The 25,189-nt window shown below is 42.5% G+C and overlaps 1 protein-coding gene across 1 annotated transcript; it reads right to left on the bottom strand.

Moving 5' to 3' along the window:
- Positions 1 to 324: 324 nt before the first annotated feature.
- Positions 325 to 24,763, bottom strand: nck2a (NCK adaptor protein 2a). Its single transcript, XM_057039928.1, has 4 exons — positions 24,548 to 24,763; positions 7,878 to 8,118; positions 2,457 to 3,226; positions 325 to 2,154 (listed from the first exon to the last, which is right to left on the bottom strand). The coding sequence occupies exons 2-4, from the start codon at positions 8,101 to 8,103 to the stop codon at positions 1,960 to 1,962; spliced, it is 1,191 nt and encodes a 396-aa protein (XP_056895908.1). The 5' UTR covers positions 8,104 to 8,118; positions 24,548 to 24,763; the 3' UTR covers positions 325 to 1,959.
- Positions 24,764 to 25,189: the final 426 nt, after the last annotated feature.

Consider the following 25,189-nt stretch of genomic DNA (forward strand, 5'->3'; position numbering starts at 1 on the left):
TTAGACAGTTTGTGAAGGCTTACTTAAAGTAGAATGATGCAAGCTGTATTTATACAACATTAAACATTTAGCCAACTATTATCAGCGTTACTCCTAAATCACTTTCATCTATTTAAATAATCAAATCTGAACATCCATATTTCTCCATCAGTGGGTTGAAAGAACCTGGAGTCATGTTTATTTTAAGGTGGCCATGCTTCATGAGCTTTAGAATTCCTAATCTTAATTTGAAAGTCATTGTCAGGCTTGTCTCAGAGCCTTGCTGAGCTGCATCGAGTGAAGTCTCTGGAACAAACAACGCTGCTAATCACACACCTCCACTCATTTCATCTTAGTATTCTTCAAAAATTTTATTGAACAAAAGTATTTCAATTCTCATCACGTTGTCGGTGATACAGTACCATAGTTTGATCTAAATGATTCATATATGCACCTCATCTTATTTTGGAATATATACATACAGTGGGGACAAGAATTAAATAACAATGCTCAATAACATTCAGATATATAAAAGCTGACGACCCCATGATCAACAACACTTCCATTGGTAAACAAATGTACAAGCAGAAGAAGGAACACAGAAAAGGTTTGGAAGGTCTGGTATTACATTCCATACCAGATGACCCATTTTTGGCTTTACAGCAAATCGAACTGGTTTCACAAATTTCTGAGTTTCCAACTCATCTGGTAAACTGAGAGTACGACTCGCGGACGTCTTAGTGTTGAAGTTCGGCCCATTATTAGATGGCGTTTTGTTGGGGTCTTGGCTGAAAAGCGCAGCGCCACTTTTCCTTCAGAGGCTTTTCAGAACTGAACTCAATCACAGCAGCGTCGGTACTGTGAACCTCTACAACGTGTTTTCCTTCAGTCAGTCTCCTCGTGTAGCAACAGATACGCACTAGAGCATGGAACAGTGTGAAGCAGTATCAGGTACTGAGCATCAGCCTGAATGGATGCATGGTGATTACAGTGCAGACATGGAGCCAGTAGTATGGGTACAGCGCGGCACATTCGGTTACATTAATAAACATTCAAACTCTACAGGATATCAGAAGTCTCCCCTGTTGAGTTCACCCCGGAACACCGATGTCGGTTGGGCTTCAACCACGTGGCTGGGGTGGTGATGGGGCCGTTAACTGTGATGTATTTGTTCCAGGGTTAATCTTCCCTACACTGCCTCTTAGAAGTTACCAGACATGTTATATTCACGCAATCGCTTCTGAGGCGTGAAGACGGAAAGGAGGATGGAAGCAAACGTGTGACAGAAACACATCATTTGGGAGAGAAGTCATGTAGAGGAATGGTAAAATGAGGAGAAAAAGGCAAGAGTGATTCTGGTCACTTGGTGAAGTCCAGAGAGGATTTTAAATTAGCTTTAAAAAAAAAAAAAGATTTAACTTGGGAACAATAACGTTCACTAAAAATGAACTAAAAAAAAAAAAAACAGTCTATTTTAAAGGACAATCCATCAGTTTAAGTTCCGTCTGTTCTCCCGTGTGGATTAAGAGCAATGGTGAAAACGACAATGTGCGTGCACGTAAATAGACAACGATGGACATTGGTGGGAGAGTTCAAACCCAAACAAGGCCTTGGGCGACGTGGTTACGGTCACACAAATGACAGAGGCTTATTATGCACTGTGTGGTACACGAAAAAGCAGCTGGAGATTTTACCTGACACAGTGCTCATCATGGGGCTGTCAGTTCTTCACTGAGCTTGAAAGAGTTTCACCTGATCACCAGCAGAGGGCGACAGTCTAGAACACATACAGGAGTGTCTGAGGATCTGGATGCAGTACAGACGCCAAGGCAAAGGGTCCAAGGCTAAGGCTGGAGTTAAGACGGTTAGGAGTGGCAATATTATTAGGTGTGTGTGTGTGTGTGTGTGTGTGTGTGTGTGTGTGTGTGTGTGTGTGTGTGTGTGTGAGAGAGAGAGAGATCCAGTGTGAATGCAGATGTATCACAGCAGCGGTTTGACCAGGTACAGCTTCTCTCCATGTTCGCTGGTGAAGATGGGGGCTTTCTTGTAGTGTTCCACCAGTTCATCCATGGAGTTGAACCTCCGCTGGCCGATACAGTACACTCCGTCTGATAGCTGCACTTTAAAGTGCTTATTCTTGCCGACTGCCTTCAGGGACACAGAGAAATCACTGGGCTGAAAGTAAAGAAATGAGAGAATTGTGGTTATAAAGAGAAGTTTCTCAAAGAAATGTGACGATGCATGACGTTTGTCCAGCAGGTGGCAGCATCTGCTCACACAGAAATAAATCTATACGTTGTCTGTAAAATAGTGAAAATTAAAACAAATAAGTGAAAAACATTAATAAAGGCCAGATCCAATCCACAGTAATGCTATTTTTGTGTGCAGGATTAAATCATTGAGGATGTGTACATGTATCGATAGCGTGACGATGTGGGCGTCTTTCATTCGTCCATGACTTCACCCCCCAGACTCACCGATGACTCGCTGTCTCTAATGAGGAAGTCTCCCTCCTCTCCTCTCTCATTGAGTATGCACTCAGCCTGGAGTCTGGTGATGCCGCCGTAGTACCAGTCCCTCTCAGCAAACTTCCCTGAGCGAGCTGGTGTCACGAGGCGGTTCTGCGGGGAGCTCGATGGAGGCACATCTGCCCGCTCATCAAGCACCTGCACATAGTTCTTAGGGACCAGGCCCACCATGCCACGTGAATTCTTACATCTCCACCACTCTGGGTCGTTCTCAGGCTTCTCCACCACCTCCATCACCTCTCCTTTTTCAAAATTGAGCTCCTCCTCAGTCACCGAGCTGAAGGGATAGAGCGTTTGAACCAAGTGGAGCACTTCGGCGCGGCCGCCTACGCGCCCATTAGCCGTCGACATCCCCAGGGGACCTCTGTGGTAGGATCGGGAAGAATCCCCCTCGCCTCTGTCATCGGCCCCTCCGAGCTCCTCTTGGACATAATTGGAAGGAAACCATCCCACGCGGCCCGTCTGACTGCCGCGCCACCAGCCGTCACTACATTTCTCCATCACAATGACTCTGGAGCCCTTGACCAGGGTCAGCTCATCTTCCCGTTCTGCTGTATAGGCAAACTTGACCACGGCGGGGATGTTGAGGTCATAGATTCTTTCTGCAGCTCCTCCTCCCCCCCCTCCGCCCCCGCTGCCATTAGAGGGGTACTCCGTGTCTGAACTTGGAGTCGGTGAAGCATCGCGAGCGCTCGTCTTCCTCTTAGTTTTCCCCAAACCTGAAAGATGAGCAGAGACGGCCGATAAATCCACAGCGCAATGGAGAGAGTCGGGTTACAGATCTAAACGTACAACAGCACCTTCCTATAGAAGCAAAAAAGATGAATTTTAAAAATGGATCACAATCAAAGTCAATTTAATTGTGAATTGTTGTTTAAGCTTCACGCTCAACATCCTAAATATTGTTATCCAACACAGGAAATCTGCAAGTTGAATAGTGACCCCTTGCAGGCAGAGTCCTGGGGGGGGTCCTGATCACCACTCAGGCCTTCCAACCTCTTAAACTTCTCTCACCAATTAAAACTTGCTAGAATGAACTCAGCAATCAGAGACCATCTGGTCTGGTCACATCAGTGCAACTAGACCTGCTGGTCAATAACAAAGATGCATTAGTTCAACTTTACGGACGCCGATCTGCATATTTCGAATGAATGGCTATCATCACTCTACTCACACACGCAGCCAGTTAAGGGCGGCAATAAAGTTAGACATCAAAGCATTAAAGCAGAACAATAGTGTTTACTAAATGTATTATTTATGCTAAACAGTTTTTCCAAAGCTGAAATCAGAAACACCTCAGCTGTGAAGAAGAAGCAGTTCAGGGACTAATTGAGGCGGTTAGTTGGCAGGAAGAGGCCCTCAGACGCAAACATACATCCCATAAAAAGCAGTCAAGGCCAGGTCAGCAAAAGACCACAGTGACATTAGAAACAGTTCACTGACGATAAGTAAAACTAAGGCAAATCACACAATTGTGAGCATTCTGAGTCTGGTGTTCATGCTAATTAGAAGGGTGAAAATAGGAAGGGGGGGGGCAACTAAAGTGAAAAGTGGGGCAGGTACCATCGGTCTGATAAACACACACACACACACACACACACGAACAGTCAGCCTCTGACTGAATCTATCTAGGAGTTTTTACAAACTCTCAGTGGAACACACACACACACTCACACACACTCTGCTCGCTCTCCTCTCCTAAACACACGTTAAAATCACAATGACACACCGCACAGCCCGACGTTTAATGGAGGCTGGTGCTCGCTGGCGCTCATGCGCGCTACTAATCGCTGCAACGAGTTTCCTGACAGCTGATCACCAAACTTTGCGTCCCGGCGGAGCCGCTGAAATGCCACGGAAATGTCAGGGCTGAGCGGAGCGACTGCGCTGTTTGGAACACTGCTGGGTTCATGCAGAGTAGCATGAAACTCTCTGGCAGGCAGTGAGAAGAGGAAGAGGGCTGTGGAAAACAGAGATGAGGGCTCCCTTGGCAGCTGTTTCTCACACGTACACACTAGAGCGAGCACATCAGAGGCTACAGCTGACAAAAACACAGAGGAGGGATGAGACGGGAATAACAAGCAGATCATGTTTATGGATGGCAGCGAGTATCCGACATATCTGATGGCCATGTGAGAGTCTGTCTGACAATTGTGTGAGAGACAAAGGGTGAATCTTGGCCGTGTGTTTCCAGAGCCCACTGACAGGAAATCACTTGACCCGCGTAACAACATTTCAACAGATACACACATCTTTATTTCATTTCCACTTTAGGGCAACAACCTGCTCCGTGACTCCTGCTCTACATTTTCTGTTAAGCCCCTTTCACACCGCAGGAAAATCCCACGTTGATACCAGATCGATGTAGGTCTTTTATATACAAACGGGTTGTTGTGGCATTTCCCAGGTCAAGTTTCCCTGCAGGCGGCCTGGAAAATTTGCTGCAAAATTTGCTACAATGTGAAAGGTGTTCCGTGTTATTTCGCCAAATGACCCGATTACATTGATGTTCCTGGCTGTTGAGAATCCCTGGAGCGTCTCCAGCTCGCTAGCTGTGCTGACGGCGCCCTCTGTGTTGTCAAGCACCGCTTACCATGCTGAAAAAGAACCTGGGACGGACGCCGATCCAGAGCCCCGCAGCTACATGCTGGTGAAACCTGTGGACACAGACTGCGCTCGGACATTCTCAAATCTGCGCTGTACTTGCATACTTAAATCAAACATAAATCTCAAAGTACTCATGCTGGGATCAACAGGTACGGGGGGGGGCATTCTACAATGAAATGCATCCCTTTCCCTCCAGTGAAGTGTCACATTCATAAAACATATTCTACTTATCAGAATCAGCCAGAATGTAACGTCCTGAACCCCCACTTAGTGAGTACTGAAGACCATCACAATGAACTACTCGTTATATAGAGGAACGTAACAAAAATCAATATATCAATAATATTAATGTTCTAACAACAACATAAAAACAAGATGACATATGAAAGGGAGGAAAATACCAGAGCCGCCACTGCGGGAAATGTGAAAATGATCAAAAGCTGACAAAAGGAGGGTCGATCTGCATTAGAAAATCCAGCATCAATAATTTCAGGGTGAAAGCGGTATAAGATTACACCTGCCTGTTACCTGAGGACTTCCCCTCAGAGGAAAACCTCTAATAGTGCATCCAAAACTGCATCGCACGCTGAAAATTGGAACATGGAGGTGACAGTAATATATACAAGGTACCACCCCCCACCCCAGACACTTTGGTGGCTGGATTACTATAAAATGTATAACTTGTCTCCTAAATTAAATCCAGCTGGTCGTGTGGCTTTAAAATGTCCATCAATAAGCTGGAAATCGAGAAGTGGCTGAGTAAATCACTTTTCCTCATCATTTTCAGCAGACTTCCGCTTAGAACCACCTGACGGTTTGGTCTCCATTTGCATAAGCGACAGAAGGCGTGATAGGAATCTAAACGCCCAAACCTGCATATGAAGTCGTTCTTTCTGAGGCCTGCAGGGCGTGAATACATCCCCTGTTTAATTAGTCTGAGACAGACAGACAGACAGACAGACAGACAGACAGACAGACAGACAGACAGACAGACAGACAGACAGACAGAGGCTTTAATTGGAAGGCTGCACTGTCACTGGCACTTGAAAACAGGCCTGATTCACCCTGCTGGTCTCTGAACATCAGGGGGCTAATGGGAGCTGCGAGTTGTTGCACTGTTGAGATGAAAACAGTCACAGCTCCGTACAGGCCATCTGCACACAAGGATCACCTGGAATTACTCATAAAACACATAAAACAATGAGGGGTTGTGTAAGAGTCCAAAGGGGGAAAAACGGAGCAGAGAGAAGTAAAGACAAAACGAGGCTGCCGCTAATAAGACTGTTAGCAGAATCTTTCAGCCAGGTTTTTAATCCCATGTATCTCTCACTAGTTCACTGTGCTGGTGAGCAGTGGCCCAGTTTCATCAATGCAGAATTATTTCAGTCATTACTGTTTTTATTTCCCGTTAGAGGAAACTGGGACACAAAACAGCATGAAGCCATTTACAATTCAGTTCTGCCTGAATGGATGTCGGCGACACTGCCACATTAAAAGTCCACAAAATGAAGAGAGGAAGCCAGACATATTAGAATTCAGAGACTGTTAGACCTTCTTTCATAATGTAGATGTGTTAATAGCCAAAAAAGGATAAAATGACTCAGGATGAGGTCATTCCACTGTTGTCCAATCACAATGTACTCTGCAGTGTGTGAGGATCAAGCTCCATTAGCCTCTGACCTCACCTACAGCTCATCACCTCATCATGAAAATGTTCTCGCCTATTGGATTTACCCAGGCTTTTAAGACTAAAGAGCTACTGGACTGGAAGCAAACTACTTAGGCTGAAATGGAACTAGGCAGTAATGTTGTACTGCAAATGTAAGAGAGAGAACTAATCCATCAATCCAGCGCAGCCATTACACTACTGATTTCTCCACCAATCAATCTACCGATCACAGAAAAGCAGCAGCTGACGGTGAAAGGGTTGCAGGAGGGGGGACGGAGAGAGGGACACATGTTGTCTCTGCACACAATGGAGCCTGGTATGTGTGCCAGGGACAGGCTGTGCAGCACTGGGCCGCATGATGCAAGCATTTCTGTGAGGGTTGGTATCAACAGATCCAAGAGAAATCAGTCATCCTGCCACCCCGACTCTAATTTCTGACGACTTTAAGGGTCTTGCTGCAACATTGATTGTGTATCTTGCTCACGATGCCTGGAAATTTCATGTCTGCTTCCAGCTCCCCAGTTGTGACAGGTTGGGCGCTGATGCACAATAGGCAGATGGCTTTTCTGTGTCACATCACATCCTCTCATGTTCCTGCTATTACACACTGGTGCCGAATTTCTGTCAAACAACACAAATTAGCTCTCTACACTACATCAACATTACAAACACCGACAAATGGAGCAAATAACTGTGTTGTAAAGCAAAAACCAAAAGAGTTTGACCACCAACCTCAGAATTCTAAACCATACAAAAATAAGAGACCCTGGACGCTGCAAGAAACAACTGTCCATTAAACAACAAGCATAATTAGATGTTTGGGATATTAAAGATCAAGTCACACATGTGAATCACAACATAAATATGACGGTATCTAAATCCACTGAAGTGTTGCTGTGTAACTTGAGTTTAAATGATTCTTTATTACATTACAGCGCTTGTCATTACGCTGTTGAGAGTAGAATTCTTACCCTCAACGATAACAGCTCATAACAGAAGGAGACAGCGAGTTAAGTTACCGTCCTGAAGGTCGACTGGTCAGGAATATACTTTCCCTTTGCCGCCGTACTTATGAGCAGGTTAGAACCTCTTACCCAGTGTGTCTTTGATGTTCTTCACCAAGGAGCCTTTCTTCAGACTGTTCTTGCGCTCCACGTAGTTCGATGGCACGTACCCAGTTTGGTTGGAGGCATTGCGGACGCGCCACCACGTTTTTGAATCATCCAGGAGAAAGAGACGCTCATTTTTTCGGATGTCAAGTTCCTGGTCCTGCTGGGCCGTGTAGTCCCACTTGGCTACAACAATCACCTCCTCTGTCATTTTTCATGAGTCTTCCTGTAGAGAAGACAAAGACCAGTGAGAATCACTGAGGATAAAACCACTGGACACAACAAAAAACACAGCCATTCATTATCACATCTAAGACAATGCAGTCTTGTGCGTGAATTCATTAGTTCGCACTTTATCTGAGATCACGGAGAGGCTGCGTCTCAACACAACATTCAGGATCCTGAAAATGATTCTTTTTTGTTTTGTTTTGCTCGCGTGCTACACCAACACTAAAAATCGATTTATGCATTCACTCTGCGTTCTTTCACTGTTGCCCGGACACAGGAAGAGGCTAACCTTCCACTTTCTGACAGACAGTGAGCAATTACACGCTCTACTTCCTGAGGTCTTAGGTGAAGTAAGCAAGACCACCTTGAATGCTGAGAAATTACATCATGAGGCAGGCGAAACCAGGGACAAAACTATGTGGAAATGCATCTCCAAAATAAGCAAACATAGGTTCATTGGTGACTGATCCAGTTCAGCGGAAACTTGTGCAATGAAATGTGTCTGTCGGTATGAGAACTATCTGAACGATCCGGTTTATATTTAGCACCGCGTGTGGATCCCTAGAACTCAAAGAGGACGTTAAAGGAGAAAAGGAGCTGTTTAAAGTAAGACGAGTGTGCATATCGAAGCAGTTATAGACTCATACACACAGGAGACACAATTACACGCATTCAGGTTTACATGACAATTTATTGCCTTAATCTGACTATAACTGGACAACTAAAGTGTAAAGGTGTTAGTCCGACTAATGTCAGAGGCCTTCTCATCTGACTAAAACGGCCAATTAATGTGACTGGAAATCCACAATCTCCAGCGTGTTTACAACCCTAATCAGAGGTAAACTAGACAATACGATCACACGTGATCAAACAAAAACGTAGAAGTATGTGTAACTCAATTATATCAACTGAAATGTTGAACTGACAGATTTTTTATTGTGCATCAGGTTTTGTTTTTTGTTTTTAAAAAAAATATAACTCCATTTTAAAGTGCGGCCCCTTTTGGCACAGTTGAAAATGATCTGCTCTCAACATTTTTCTTTATTTTGAAAATCTGTGTGTTTTATTTTGTCTTAGCACCCGACTTCCTGTCCTGGACACGCTGCCATATTGGAAAAGAGCCATGTGGGTGAAAATACCAGTGGAAATACCAGTTCACTAAACTTTGATGTAAAAAGATAAATTGAATTCTCTCTCGGTTTGGCAACAGAAAATATAATTACAAATATTAAAATTCACGTCATTCATCAATTAACTATTTAAGTCCCTAATTACGGCTCCAGATAGTTCAGCCATTTAACATTTAAAGGGCTTGTTGATTCTCCATGCTTATAAAATGCCAACCCCTGCTCAGGCACCTCAGAGAAGCACACAAACTTGACAATGTGTACAGCCACGCATGTTTACTGCATGAAAATAGCATCACACTCTCTGTACGATTCAGACCCATCGGAAATACACAAAAAAATACTGGATGCTAAATTTAACACGTTTTCATGTCGGTGCCTGCGTGTCCCGTAGCCATTTTCCATCTCCACGTGCATTAAAAATGAAACACTATCGTGTTGCTTGTTCAGAGTTGTAAATGTGCTTCTGTGTGCTGTCACGAAAGCTGTCAAACTGGATTTCTTCGCTCAAAACGAGTGGGTTATGTTATGTTAAGTTCATGCACTTAAAGTTACACATTCCAGGATCCAGCCACTTTTTGAAAAGATGTAAAAAGGCTAAAGGAAGACGTTTCCAAGGGTCTATTCAGGCAGGATGTGAGAGCTAAATGCAACAGCTGTCATGCTTCGCGGAAATAGAGGAGGGGGAATAAAAGAGCAGGTTGATGACAAAAAGAGGAGTGATGGCATCAACTCTTCCAGGAAACAGGAGGTGACTTCTGCCCACAGCCGCGACCACAACTGCATTAAAATGACGCACTTCAGTCACAATCACATTAAACTTATGGGACCAAACATGAGTTCTTATATTTCCATCTAAAAAGTAAAAAAAAAAAAAAAAGGTTGGTGATTGAAACCAGTTCTTTGATTCACACAAGGCAGCAGATGTAACATATAATCAAAATGGATGAATCCCAACAAACATAATGTATACTAAATTTAATTCAAGTGCTTAATTAATAAATAAAAAAAATACAGATGCCAATGTCTACAAAAATGCTAAATACCAGCTCCAAAACTAATAGTGCAATTACCATCGTGTCAATATGAGAATATTTAAGTTAATCTAAACATTTATTTTTGGTTTGAAAGTGCTGGTTGTCCAAAAACAACAGAAGTCGTGGCAACAGCTCTGCATTTACCCGACTGTTTCTCACGAGCCACCCACGCATGCATGAACCCCCCCAACAGGCGTCCCTGCTGCTTGGCTCCATGTGCTCACATGGACACGTTTGGAGTCCCCACAATGAGAAAACCGTCAAAGTGAAACTGGGATAGATTTAATAAATATATCCAACAACAGTTATGTTGACAGCTGCTTGGTGAGATTTCTTCCTACTTTAGTGCACCATTACTCACATACAGAAGCTGTTTGAAGTCACCCAGACATTTACCCCTCCCTGTCCATAATGCCACAGTGTTTCATTTAAACTCATTACGCAGAGTGACAGGAATGTCTCTCTAAATCTAGTTCTTCCTCTTTTTCATCCTCTCGTATGTCAGAGAAGCAAACATGATGTTCTCATTGTGGTGCATCGCTCTTGCGCCATCATTTAAATCTTGCGTAAACCAAATCTCTTAGAATTGTCTCCAAAACAGGCGTCACCTCATCAGACCCAAGAACTCGGGTTGTGTGATAACTTTCAGGCAGATGGTCAAATAAAAAGCTGTTTCCTGTGAGAGAGAACACAAATACACAGAGGGCAAAACAAACAGATTTGGGAGAGACGGTTTAAAAAGAGGAGAAAAGCCTGAGAGCTGCTGCTCCTTCTGACCCCTCATTCCTCTGCTGAGAAAATTAAAAGAGAAAAGATGAGCGAGAGGCTGTTGAGCTGGGTTTCACCAGCACTTCACCACTGCCTCTGCTGGGGGGGGGGGGGGGGGGGGGCTTTCACAGGCTCTTTCAACACCATACAAAGAGACAGGGAAAGTAAAAGAGGATTATAAAAAAAGGGGATGTTTTAAGGGGGAGTCTGCCAGAGCTTTCAGTGTTTCCCATTCAGGTCATAGATGGGTTGAACTCCCCCAATAGGAGAGGTTTGTGAGCCCCTTCCCCCCCCGGGCTGCCTGCTGTCTGCAGTATTAGTTCTCAGTGGAGGGATGACTGATTTACTCCAGGGAGGCAGAACGAGGGTGAGCCTCTATGGATCTAAACATCTGATTCGCTGAATGATTTGCCACCGAGCGTTTAATCTGATCAGATTTTCGATCCCAGCCTGTGACATTCAGTCAGTTTTCCGCGGCTGAGATCTATGGACGGATCCCAAAGTCTTGTGAAAGTGCAAATATAACCTGCTGCCGTGTCACGTCAATATAACGTTTACACACAGGCAATAAAACAAGGGTGTGGTCGATATGCTCATCTGTCTTTGGGGATCAGAAAATACTGGTTGTTTTTCCAGAGACAAAAATAAGCGCACAAATCTTATACGGTATCTAGAGGGCTTCTGGTGGTTAGCTTAAAATAGGATGTGGAATGAGGCACCCTCACCACAGTACGGCACATCTGAGAAGAGGAGAGGTTTTTTATCAAAGTCAGCTGTGGCGGGATGCACCATCAACACGAGGAAAAACACGTCAAAGGTTTTCCTCCAGGCTTTAAAAACAAGGGGAAGTCAGAGCAGGCTGAGATTAAAATCAATAACTGTAAAGATGAGCCACAGGTTGGCATGAAGACAGCAAAAATGAGATATTTGATAGCTTGGTCAAAATATATTTTCCAGACATACTGTAGGGGATGAGAGGTGGGGAATTAGACAAAAGCAGAAAACCACATATGTAGAAAGAGGGATATTCATTCAGAAGATCTGCTTGTTCTTTTTCACCAGTTCACTAATCAAACACAAATCACCATGTTCTTGGTTTGCTAACTTTCATATTTTTAAGTAAATAGAAAGGTAAGAAAGAAATCAAGTAAATAGGACCTTGAAACAGGCTTCAGGGCGTTTTAACCACAATACTGGTTTGTTTCTAAGTTTCTTTATTGCAAAATTATCTTGATTAAGTGATAATTACTTGTAACTTCAGTCACCATCAGTCTCTACTGAACAAGCAGTAGAGACTGATGGTGTGACCCCCCCCAAAAGAAATATATATATATATAAATATAAATATAATGACAATAATTGCAAATACAATAAGTCAACAAAGCACTCCTTTAAAAGTGCATCTATCCAGTATTGGGTTAAAAATCAAGAGAATCAGGGTGAAGTGCAAAAAACCCCAAAGTAACTGAGAAGAATGCTGCTCAAGGGCCCTCATCTGTGGGGGAGTGTTAACAGAATATCTACTAAAATTAGAAGCAGTCAGGAGGAGGAAGATTCAAATAACTTTAATAGTTCAAGGAAGTTGAAACTATTAAAATGCTTGTACACCTCAGCCATAAAGGTCTCCATCAGGATAAGTGACAGGAAGCTTAACCCTTGTCACTTAATGTGACGACACCAGCATCTCCGTGCTCTAATCTGGTGGGTTCGTCTCATACTACATACCTGCATGTATAGGCTCACAACACAAGGGGCACATCATTTGAATCTCCGAACATCCCATCATACTGACTGCACGGAAAGTTGATACACTTTGAATCTCTGATGCACTACGTTCCCTTTTCCACTCAACATTTTTTCCTCCATTTCAACCATAAATAGCCAACTCCAAGCAGCTTGTTTTCTCTGCTCCCTGATGCACTCCCCCCCCCCCCAAACAGTGCACTGGTTGTTCACTTCCACGGCTCCCCACTCGCCAACCATGTGACTCCTCTCTCAGCAACCTGGAGGTTTACAGCTCCTTTTCATACACAACTTCTGCCTACCTCTAGCACTTATCCCACCTTTAAAAGTGTTTCCTTAAATCTTTCCTTATAAATGACACCCATATTTCTAACCCTGTATGTTAATGATTAAACAAAATCACTGCAGAGAACAGTCGGACAAATGATGTACGCACAGCTGGGATGTCGAAATGCTGCCCGCTTCTTATCAATTGGAGGAGAAACCATTGTTCAAAGGTGTATAAAATGTCACATATCAACTCCGTACATTAGATCATATAATGCTGGTATTTCATTTACAGTGAATTTAAGAATGAAGCCGATTCCAACAATTTTCAAATACATCACAATCACAGCCGCTATCTGAAAATAATCGTATATTTGGCCCTCAATGAATGTGCAGAGAAGCCCCAACAGATATGGTTATTTAGAAATATGAAGCAATATTAAAGTGTTGAGCCCCTCTGTTGGCTCTATATTCATTTTCTCCACGTTTAGTCAGCAGTGCAGCAGTTTTATAACATGCCAGGTAGTGTTTACAGTGTCTTTTTCTGTCATTTATGTGGTCATAAAATTCAGTCAGAAGACAGAACATATGAGGGCAGACATAAATTTACATTTAAAGTTGTTTGCCAGAATTGCAAATCAACGTCATATGCAGTTGATCTGCCCAAGCCTGGGAAATGGCCAGTGCAGCTGGATACACGGATTATTTTGAGACTGCTCGTAGAAATGTTTGCTTGACATTTTCCTTTAGACTTTGAAAGTGTGGTACCTTTGGGGGGTTTGTACATACAAATTGTCTACTTAATCAATAATAAAGAAGCAATTTAAGTGACTGCAATGTGATAACAGCTGCTCTGAATGTGAGGATCTGATGTTCAATAACATGACCTGAAAATGCTCTTCAAGTATTCGGATGCAAAAGAAGACATCTTAGCTGGAAGCAATGATAGAGAACATTGCTAAATCCCACTTTAACAGCTCCAACAAAAGATGTTTCAGGCACATGACCTGCTCAAAAAACAATCATACCAGATCTATTCTGGTTTATATGTGATTCCTTATATTTAGTCTTTATTCACTTAAATGACTTTGCATTAATGCAAGTTTCAAACACACTACCCTAGATACAGAAGTAATCTAGACATCAGTGGAAGTAGTGCATGGGGGGGGGGGGGGGGCATTAGTGGGTAGAAATGTTCCTTGAGAAAGGGATTAAGGGCTTTTATTCTACAAACTCAAATGCCACACGGATGCAGGTCATCCTACAGATTACAGTGCATCTGTCACTGCGTGACAACATGACATGAAAGGGAAAGGAAAAATAAATGCATGCAACTGGAATTTATTTCTGATAACACATGTTATAACTACTGATAACACATGTTAAATCAAACCCTGGCACAGTCATCTTAACTGGCCGTTCTCTGGTAAAATTGTGGCAATGTTGGATTCAGGAAACAGAAAAAGCAGCACTGACTCCTTCTGTTCTGGGTTTCACCTTGTCTTTCTACCTTCTGCTCCACCATCTTATTTCTTCTCCCACTTCAGCTCCAGACCTGAATTATTCCCTTTGATCAGCTACTACCTTCAGGCTCCCCTGAGAAAACAGTGATGCAGGAAGAGCAATGCAGAAAGACTGGTGCAACACAACGCAGACCTGTTGATTGACTTTGACCAAAATCACTCATGTAAATACCACCTGTCACATACGGTAGATTGTAGCTGCCTCTGCGGTTCAGGTCTCATTCAGGACTGACCTTCTTTAAACTTTAAGCACGTTCCTGATGAGCCTGAAAGCAGTCCTATATAAATATTCTAAATGCACAGATACAGTTTGGAAATCTCTACATTACACAACCTGTCTAAATTATTAGAATTTTCCAGTCTCTAAAGATAGCTATGATACATTTCTTTTATTTTTCAACTCAAAGTTTTATCCACTCACAACAGTGAGAACGTTAAATGATTAAATTATTAATACGTCTCAATTTCAACTAATGATTTATTGATGATTTACATCTATCGACTTGCCGCTTTTTTAAAAAAAAAATTTTTTTAAACTCGCTGGCTGATATTCTGCCAAACATTTTCATGGAAGAGAAACGTTTTCTGGGAAATTTCACCTAGTTATTTATTTTCCCTGTGTGACCCCCACTTTCCTGACTGCAAACAGTCTAAATTTAGGCTTCCTAGGACACTTGGGAATGCTCTTATAACAAGAATTACCCAGGAGTCATTTCTGGGTCCTTTCAGGCTCATCTTTCTTTCACAGGCTTGTTTTTTTAAATAACCCTGATGTCAAAGGAAGAAGACCAGGCAGTGTGTGAAAAATAAATACATAATTTCAAAAAGCCAACATTTTTTCTTCATGTACAGGCTGACTTCAACATCAACCAAACCAAATGTTGCATGTTGATGTCTCGCGTTCAGAGGATCACCACAAACCCTGGCAACCACTCAGGAAAGACAATGACCTCTGAAATGACATTCCATTAGCACAAAAAAAAGGTTGTGGGAATAAGAAGAGGAAGTAACTGCTCAACATGAGTCTGAGGGATCCCTGCTGGTCAAGAAGGACAGGATCTTATGGTCTCGAGACACAAAATGACACCTTTGGGAAAGATGTAGAAGACCAAGCAGCAAAAGCAAAAAACCTTCCATGTCAGCTCATTAAAGGATATCCAGATATAGTCCCCTGCAGCATATTCAAAGCCAATATTGTGTTTATGTGAAAGCAAAGACTGAAGTCTCGCTCAAAAAACTGTGATTCGGTCCAGCTGAGCAGCAGATAGGTCAAACAGATGCCCCACATGTGCATGTGTGCGTGCATCTGCGTGAGAGAAAGTGTGAGTGCGTGTACACAAGAGAGACTCCAAGGGCAAAATGTGTGTGTAGTCTTTAAATCTCAGGAGAAGCCAGTGGCTCCCTGAAATGTATGTCTCATAAATAAAGCACCGCTTCCTTCAGCTGCAACCATTCGTGTGACACAAAGAAAGAAGAAAATACACAAATGGCTTCTTTAAGGCCAATAAAGCTCCACTGAACGAGCCTCCGAGCGCAAGGAAGTAGCACATTTAATTACGTGTAAGTGAAAACATAGTAATGGCCTATACATTAAAATATACACGAACTGTTGAGTCCTTGCTGATTTGCTATGAATTACCACAGCTTTGAAAAGTCTTTCAAACATTTAAGAAGAAAATGTATATTAGATGAGGAGATCATTTCATGCCACAATTAGCAAGTAGTCGTGATGTTTGAAGTAAATGTTATGAATCTCTCAGGTTTCACTGTACCATGAGTTGTTTATATATAATCATTATATATCGGACAAAACACCGATACATTCTACTCTGGCTGGTAACAAAGAAAAGTACGTAACAGTGTCTAAAGATTAGGAATTTTAAAAGGCACAAAAATAGGAACAGCAACTTTGGACAAATAAATTTAAATATCAATGGAGAAAAAAATCCAAATATAAAACACTAGTAAGACCTTAGCGATTAAGATATTCCTAACTCCCTAATATCATATTTTAGCCGCTGCAGCACATGTTTAGCCTGTCTTGTGTTTATTTCCCCGGACAACTTTGACACCGTGTTGCACAAATGTTGACGACACACGTGTGTAGCCGTTATCACTTGGCTGATCTGTGTTTCGACTTGCCCTGCCCATTGTGCAACACTGACATTGTTCCCGTGCTACATAAGCAAAGGAACTGGTGGCAGGTTTTCACTAGACTTGAATTCCATCCATATAATCCTATTCTCACTACATGTCCCAGCAAACACTCTTGACATACCCTGAAACACACACACTTTCTTATTGAGTGTGTAATCCATGCACTTTCCTTAAGACATATTTAGCTTTTATCAGAAGTAAAAAGCCCTCAAGTCTCCCTGCACTCTTAAGCCACTATGGCTCATTTCAATAGATTGAATAATGAGGATACAATTTGTTCATTTGAAGCAAAAGCCAATGTAATCTAATGCTTATAGAGCCGCTCCCAGAGCAGAAAAAACTGAGCCTCTGCATTATGTTAAACCAGAAATTCACTTATCTTTATATTTTAAAAAAAGTCTGAATAAAGGTGTGTTTGGTTGGAATTCATCAGATCCATTATTATTATGTGGAAAAGTCGATATACATTATTGAAAAAACTGTTCTTTCTAATCCTCCTAAGCAGCTCTGACTTGAAGTAATATTCATTAACAAGCCATTAACATAAACCACTTTCCATAACGAGTTTCCTGGCTGAGTCTGTTGATGCAGATCTAGACTGCTGCTAAAGGCTGTTAGTCCCAGAACATGTTAAGGGGGGCCACATGGGGACCAAAACATGGACTGTGTGCATGAGATCAATCAGAGTGTCATGGCATGATCTTATCATTGTGTTTGTGAGGCCAGATGACAGACACCGTATATTTCCCAGCTCACTTCAGCAGCAGTAAACATCAGACAAGCAGCTTCAGATACATTATTACACAAAGGCAGAAGTGGCAGCATGTCGCCACACTTCATCGCTTTCACCGTCATAAGTTTCTGCATCTTAAATAATCAAGAATGAGTTAAGAGTTAAACTGTACATTGGGGTGCATATTGGCTTTGCTCTTTAATATAAAGATTGGATAATTAAATAATCAACTGTGAGCATTATTTGATGGGCTCTTGTTGGTCTATAAACTTATGCTCCCCCTATAATATTGATTTCAACACAGAAAACCAGACGTGATGTTTTTAACTGACTGAACAATTTTCCTACTAGATCTATTTGTGCTAACATTATCTTATTAAAAAAATGTCATGCAATCAGTTAATTTAATCCATCTTTATATTTAAGAGCACAGCCTAAATGCAACCTAAGATGCATATCTATCTAAAGCCATGAAAGCGATGAGGTTATAGCCGAGCACTTTTTGATAGGTCGGAGAAATGGTCAGAACACCGGCTCAAGCACAGCTGGTTCTCTGCCGTCCAAAGATGTTAGCTTGGTTAAGAGCTGCGTTCCTCTCATCCCATTGATCAATGTACCTGGTCTGAACCCCTGCATGCGCTATCTCCAGAGTGTCTGCCCCCTCTTCCTTCTTTCACATCGTGGCATAATTTAGATCTGGCTCTCAGGACACATTTATACAACAATGTTGTCACGAGAGGTGAAAGAATTTTCCCTTTGCCTTTTCAAAAGCACTCTGCACTCACTCAGACATGGTGCAATAACATAACGCCACCTTTATCCGAGAGAGTGGCCCCAAACTTCCACTGAAAGTGTCTGTGGCACGCGGTGCCGTGAATGTGGACTGACCGACGGTGCTCACCGTCGCACACTGGAGGCACTTCTAAAGCGTCGTGGAGCGACTACTACTGGTCCTTATCATGCAACTCAAAACACTTTAAAAAGTACTTGAAATGATGATTAACTGGAGGGTTGAAGCATCGGGAGCGCACGTATTCCACACATATTCAGTGGGCCCCCAATGTTTAGTAAAAATGGTGTTTTCTGTTCACACAGAGATGAAAACTATAATATTCTCTAAAATCTTCACCCTGGAGCTGAAGGTTTGTGGATTCGACGCTCCGGGCACTATTCTGGTGATAACAAAAGGCACAACAACAATGAACCCCCCCTGCATTTTCATTTTTTATAGCAGTCAAACTTCACACACCAGAATTTCGGCATGGTGCTGGAATATTTTAAGCCCTGCCCTAAGCAACTGTGCATCCTTAGGTTTACTTGAGTGATGGTCTGGCGATGAGAATACCAAGAGATTAATAATGAAGTTAAAACTAAGCAGGGCGCGCATATCGTGGGCCTCGACGCTCCAAGGCCGACGTGGAGTGGATCACTGTGAACACCAGATAACCAAACCAGTTGTGCTCTGGCTGAGATAACGCAATGTTTGTCTGCACATTATGTATCAGGAAAGCCAACGGGAAAGCGTCCACATAATTAAATCAATTAGAGCATGAAAGGCCTGCCAGAGCTTCACTGCAATCACAGAATGAAACACAATCTCTGCAGCTTTAGTACCAAAAACGCACCAGGCAATCCAGCATGCACGGGTGTGTTGCAACCTCTTCTGACCCACCAAGATGAGATAGGGTGATTCAACTGGTGATAAAGAGATCACCTTTTAAAAGGTGCCAAGCTTGAGGCAGAGAATGACCAATTCTTTTCATTTTTGATGCCATAATAATAATCTAATCTCAACACCTTGAGATTGGCTTTAGTAACTCTTTAGTAAATTCAACTGGCCTCTCGTTGGTCCTTGTCCCAGTTTACACGCCACGGAGAAAACTGATTAACTGAGGGGAGCCTTCCTCCTCCTCAACACTAGGTGGCGATGTGTGAGTTTTCAGTGGCAAATACAGCCCCTTTACAGTTTGGCCCATTATCAGATAAACAGCTGGAGTCGGGCAAGATAAATGATAATAATATATAATTGTTTGGAGTCGTTCATAATGTACACAGAGCGTATCGTGCCGATAAGGTGCTCGCCCTCCCTCGTAGTTTTGACCGGCTTTCTCGGATGTTTTTGTTCCGGGGTCATATGCCAGCATGGAGGTTGTGGGGCATGTGCACGTGCATTGTCTGGTTTAACTCTGAGTAAGGCATAGACATGCCAGAGAAAGTCGATTTCTAATGACATTGTCTGCATGTCTTGGTTAGAGAAGGACAACTACGATACGTTTGCATGCACTTAAATAACAGATGAGATCATACCTAATCCATTTTATAAACTGAGGATAGTCCTTTTTACTCCTCTTGACTGTTCTATACAAGTGATCTGCAGCAAATATGAGTAACATTATACTGTATTATCAATCTCATTTTACATGTTGCATTTTTACTTCATTTGAATCAAAGTTATGTAGGTGCTGAAGTTTTTTCCTTTTAACTAGTTTTATTGTTCATGTTCCATTCTGCTTTTTTATTTCTTGCCGATAAGCTGCAAACAATGTCAGGAAGCTGTTGATCTTTGAGTACCGTTTAATGAGGACGGCTTGGAGTAGCTCTGTATTTATGGTCAAATTGGTCTGTTGGAGGCGGAGGAGTCAGTTTTACCAAAAATCGCTCAACTGCAGAAAAAGTTCAGCAGCACTTTTGAACCGTCTAAAAAAAAACCCCACTGTAACCTTTAGAGGCTGAGCTTTTACTTTGATCCTCGATCTTTTTCTTTTTTTTAACATTTTTTGTCAGATACTTGAACATCCTTCACTCTTTACCGTCAGTATCTAAAGTCCACGTGTTTAGTTATGGAACCGAGTCAACGTGAGATAGTGACTCGGTCCAAAGTGTTTACGGTGTTCCCACAGAATCGGATTATTTGCAGGCCACAGAGGGATTTGGATAACAATGGAAGGGCTGGGGAATTTCATTGATAAGTCAAGAAGTGATAAGACCATCAATTACAACAATGTCTGTCACTTGTGCCAAGCATTTATTTATGTTTGATTATCTGGCTATTTTGCTTCAGTTTTTCTTAGTTTCTGCACTTCCATAATGAATGAGTGGTTAATATAAATACATAGCTTCCTGTTTATGTTTAATTTCCTTTTGAACTTGATAAAGTTTCCATAGATAATAAATGATAAGTTATATAGATGATAAGTTATATAGAAGCAAAAAATGTACCAAAGATGGCTGTTTTTAAAATACAGAACATTTGCATTCTAGCAACAAAAGGCTGCCAAAATAATGTGGTTAGAATCTCAGAGTATTTAATTCTTTGAAATGTTCACTAATGGACAGGAGGTGATTATTTTAAGATGAAAGTGATGTTAATATTGTGTAACTGACACCAGTACAAAAAAAGGATCTTTAAATATTTGGGGGGGTGTAAATGTTTGCCTTTAGCGATCATTGTGTTGTTATATCGTTGTCATTATTGATATATTTCCTGTTACTTTTTTTTTTTAAAATCAAGAGCTAAAATAAGTTGGCCAAAGAGTTAAGTTGAAAGGAAGCAGAATTCACACTCTTCATAACATATCACCAGACACATGACAGGAAATGTAATTTTAGTATAATAACTGTCTCGGGTTAAAAATGGCTCGGTTAAATTATTTAAGTGCTAATTATATTTCTGAATCTATGATTCTCTTGATTGATGTAACAGTGAATGAAAAGTGATTAAATATCAGGAGGCAGATATTCATAAAACAGAAGAGTGAAATATTTCTTTTTTAAAAATAACCCATTAGCTCCACCTGTCAGATTTAATGGCAGCATAAAAACACAGTATTTTCAGTACCACCGAGTAGAATCAAATATAGAAGGAAACAAGCAGTCAGCCAGACCAGAAATATTGTAGCACTTAATTAGGGACTACAACTGAGTCTCTCAGCACTACCCCACCTGCCTGGCCAGGGTCTCAAAGGCAACTGATGTTTATTTATGCGACACACAAAACTCAGGTTTGTCTGTTCATGATAATGTGACCATACATTAGTCAAGATTTGAGTCTGAGAAACAACCCTCGATATATCGTTTATCTATGTGCACACAGATTACCAATGCTGCAGTAGACGTTCCAGGCCAATATTCGGCGATAATGAACCAGACAAGCGTATCCATATAAGAGCCATGTGACCACAATAGCGATTATAACGATGAGCAGCAAAGTTTTCCAGTGAAAATATGATGATGTGCAGTTGTTTCTATGAGCGACACTGAGTTCTAAAAGTAAAAAACTGAAAGAGAATGTGGAGTGGGAGTCACGCCCCTCTTCCTACACTCTCAGATGCCGATGCGTTATCTACGACTTCACGTGCTCCGTTGACTCCAGCTGTTGTGCACACGCCCCAAATCGCTGAAAACACTCTGCTTTGCTCTTACAAAAAAACGGACAATTTCAGAGAATCTCCGCTCTGGAGCCTGCTTTAATGGCCCTCAGGCTCCAGGTGTTCTATTGTAAATGGACCGGCCAAAGGGAACTAAACTGGCGTTTTCACCTGAGTACGTTGCCATGTCAACGGGGCCTAAAAGATTCTCCAGGTGCTTATTTAAACAGACTTTGCGACACCCTCCTGAGCAGGGTGTGAATGGCTTGAGTAATATAATAAGCTGTGTGGATCAAATACAAAACATTCCGAAATGTTAAGAGACCCTTTGCTCAGATTTCATAATCACGACAACAACCAACGGGGAAAAATAACCAGTCACACAGGAGTCAGACGCACCTGTATGGGGTTCAGGCTTTTGTGTGTGTGTGTGCGTGTGTGTGTGCGTGTGTGTGATCAAACTCAGGACCTTTACAACAGCAGCCACTGTAAACCTGAGCCACATCTGCCCCCATAATCCCACAAATGCCCCGAGGAGAGCCAGATTCCCGTTTCTGCATCAAGCTTCACGCTGACGGATCGCGTCAGTTTCAGAAGACATCTGTTTTTTGTCGTGCAGATTTCATCCTCTTTTACGTCAGCTATGCTCTTGTAGCTGTGTTTTTGAGCCTGCACATGCTAATAAACATGCTACCGTCATCACGCTGCGCTCAAATGATGCTCACGCCATGTTTTAACAAGTGAGGCAGCATCACAGAGTCGGGGTCAGCCGACATCTGCGGACCGACCCCCGCAGTCAAACGTTACATTTAATCAATATATGAGGTTTTAAACAAGATGAATACCAGAACGAGTGTTTAAAATCAAATTCTTGATTCCCTCTTCTACTCCAGATGGCTGAGATCACTCGATGAATAGTGGACAAACTGCTTACGATGGACGCGATGATTTATTCTGCAAAGGCAATTTCGTGCATTATTGTGGTTACAAATATGTGTTCACTACCAGCCAAAAAAATTAAGAACTGCAGCATTGATTAGACAGTTAATGTCTCAAAACATTAAAGCAGAATGTCCATCAGTTTCCTTGAGCCGAGGTGTGCCTTTCTGTGTTACTCTGATATCAGTGAGAGCTCTTTATTCTGTCACAGGGGGCTTCCCTATCAAATGAGGATGCAATCTTTATCAAACCATGAATGAAATATTTACATTTATGCCCTTTTTTATTGCATTGTTTGTCAAATCAAGCTGATGATAAAAGTGGAGATGTCTTCCAGGAGCCTTAAGTGAAAATTGAAGACAGCTCAACTTACAGGCAACTGGAAGGACCATCTGTCAGCCTTGGCTGCGTGACAGACACCTTATATGAATTCAACATCTGCTGTGAAGCAAACAGAATAACGTATCAATGAATATGATCGTCGTCAGGGTGTCCGCTGTGTAAGTATGAGCTGCCTTAGGTTTCCCCGGATAAATTCAAACAACAGAGGAAGCTTGATCACTATGTCTTCTGTTTCTTGACCACTTTATCCCTTTCGGGGTCATGGGGAGGGGGCTGGAGTCTATTCCAGCTGTACAGGATGAAGGCAGGGAGCACCCCTGAATGAGTCCCCAGTTCCTTCAGGGCCTGAGCATTTCAGGGTTCAGTACTTTGCTCAAAGGTACCTCGGCGGTGTTGGAGAAGAAAATGACTGTTTCTGCCTTCCACACTCCAGAGACAGAAGCATCTATTCTGGTCTGGTTTTCAGTCTCAAAGTTGTAAGAATGCTGATGACAATACCCCATTGGCTTCAGGAGACCGTGATTGGTGTGTGAGCCTGTGTGGAACGGGCCTGGATGTGTGGCTGCTCATGATTTGCACATACCTGTCATTGCAGCGCAAACCTGGACTCTCATTCTGAGGGTGTGTCAGTCGAGTAGGTGTGCCATGAAGGCGAACCTGGCGGCTGCACCTTTCAGTCAGCTGGACCGATACTCGACACGGCGCATGGAAAACAACCTTTCCTCATCGCTCTGTGCGAAATATTCAATAATCCCCTGCAAAAAACTAAAAGCAACCCTTTATCCACCGGGGTCGACACAGATCCGTGGTGTAGTTACCGTGAAAAACCACCAGACACTGACAAGCACAGCATGTGGCAACAGTCGCCAGTGTTGTGGCAAATGTGGCTCATTGTTTAAGCAACTGCCCCCCGAGAAGCGCCGACATCTACGCAGCCTTCTAGCAATGGACAGACCACCAAAGGTGTCCTCGCCGTCCTCTGAAAATAGAGTAAAAGTGTGGAAAATCTGACAAATTAGCAGAGGACTTGTGGACAGACAACGACCTGCTCCCGAACTGCCTCCGCGTCCAGGCCTTTGAGTGGCTCCAGGGAAGCGCGTAAATGTGCAAGTTGCCAAATTCAAAGTACTTATTGTGATCCTGGCGTTCATATGTCAGGTCACAAATAGCGTGAGGTTAAATACTAACAAGGATAAATGCAAGGTTTGCCGTGGGGGGACGAGGTCTTGTTAAAGCACAACCGAGTGGACAAAGAGCCAGCGTCAAATCTGCGAAGTGAGACGCGAAAGCCAAAATGTTGCTCCCAACTTTTTCAACAATTTTACGAATAAAAAACCAAGAACACACGTTTAAACAGACGCGTTAATGGGCCAAATAGTCCTTCCGAGAGCAACAACTTAGTTGGTTTGTGTTTCCAGGCTTACCTTAGTGTTCACTCCAGCGAGAATGGGCAAACAGCGACACACTTCACACGCCAAAAGAGGCACCTCTGCGGGAAACAATAAACAACTAACCCCGCGACCGAAAAAACCTTTAAATCCACATGTCCTGCGGGTTGTAAATGTTTCCTTAAAATAAAAGGCGGACTGAATGTGTACCGCTCAGTCTGCTCTTGTTTTTTCTGTCGCAGGCTGACTGATCGATTACTCAGGCTGGTCCGGTATGAACGACTGACTTCCGCCACGGCGTTTCAAAATAAAAGGATGCACTTTATGCAAAATTACTTGGAAGTGAGCAAACAATATACCGGTCGGCATAATTCCCTGCTGTATAAACCTTTATGTGACACATGCATGGTATTATAGACGCTAATGGCACAAAATACATCTGAATCAACGCTGTCAAAATAAAAGGAAATATACAAATACACCATCAGCAAAGCCTTAATAGTACAGCACCCTGTTTGTATTGTAGCGTCTTGGGGAGGGTCAGTGTGGGAATTTCCTTGTACCAGGCTCGTGTGTGTACAGTATATTCAAATTAGAATGGCATTAACAATAATGGAATTGATTAATATCTTTAATTTTGTTTTCATAAGGAACTCTAGTATACAAAGCGAGATGCTG

Source organism: Takifugu flavidus, chromosome 1, assembly GCF_003711565.1.
Source record: "Takifugu flavidus isolate HTHZ2018 chromosome 1, ASM371156v2, whole genome shotgun sequence".
NCBI lineage: Eukaryota > Metazoa > Chordata > Actinopteri > Tetraodontiformes > Tetraodontidae > Takifugu > Takifugu flavidus.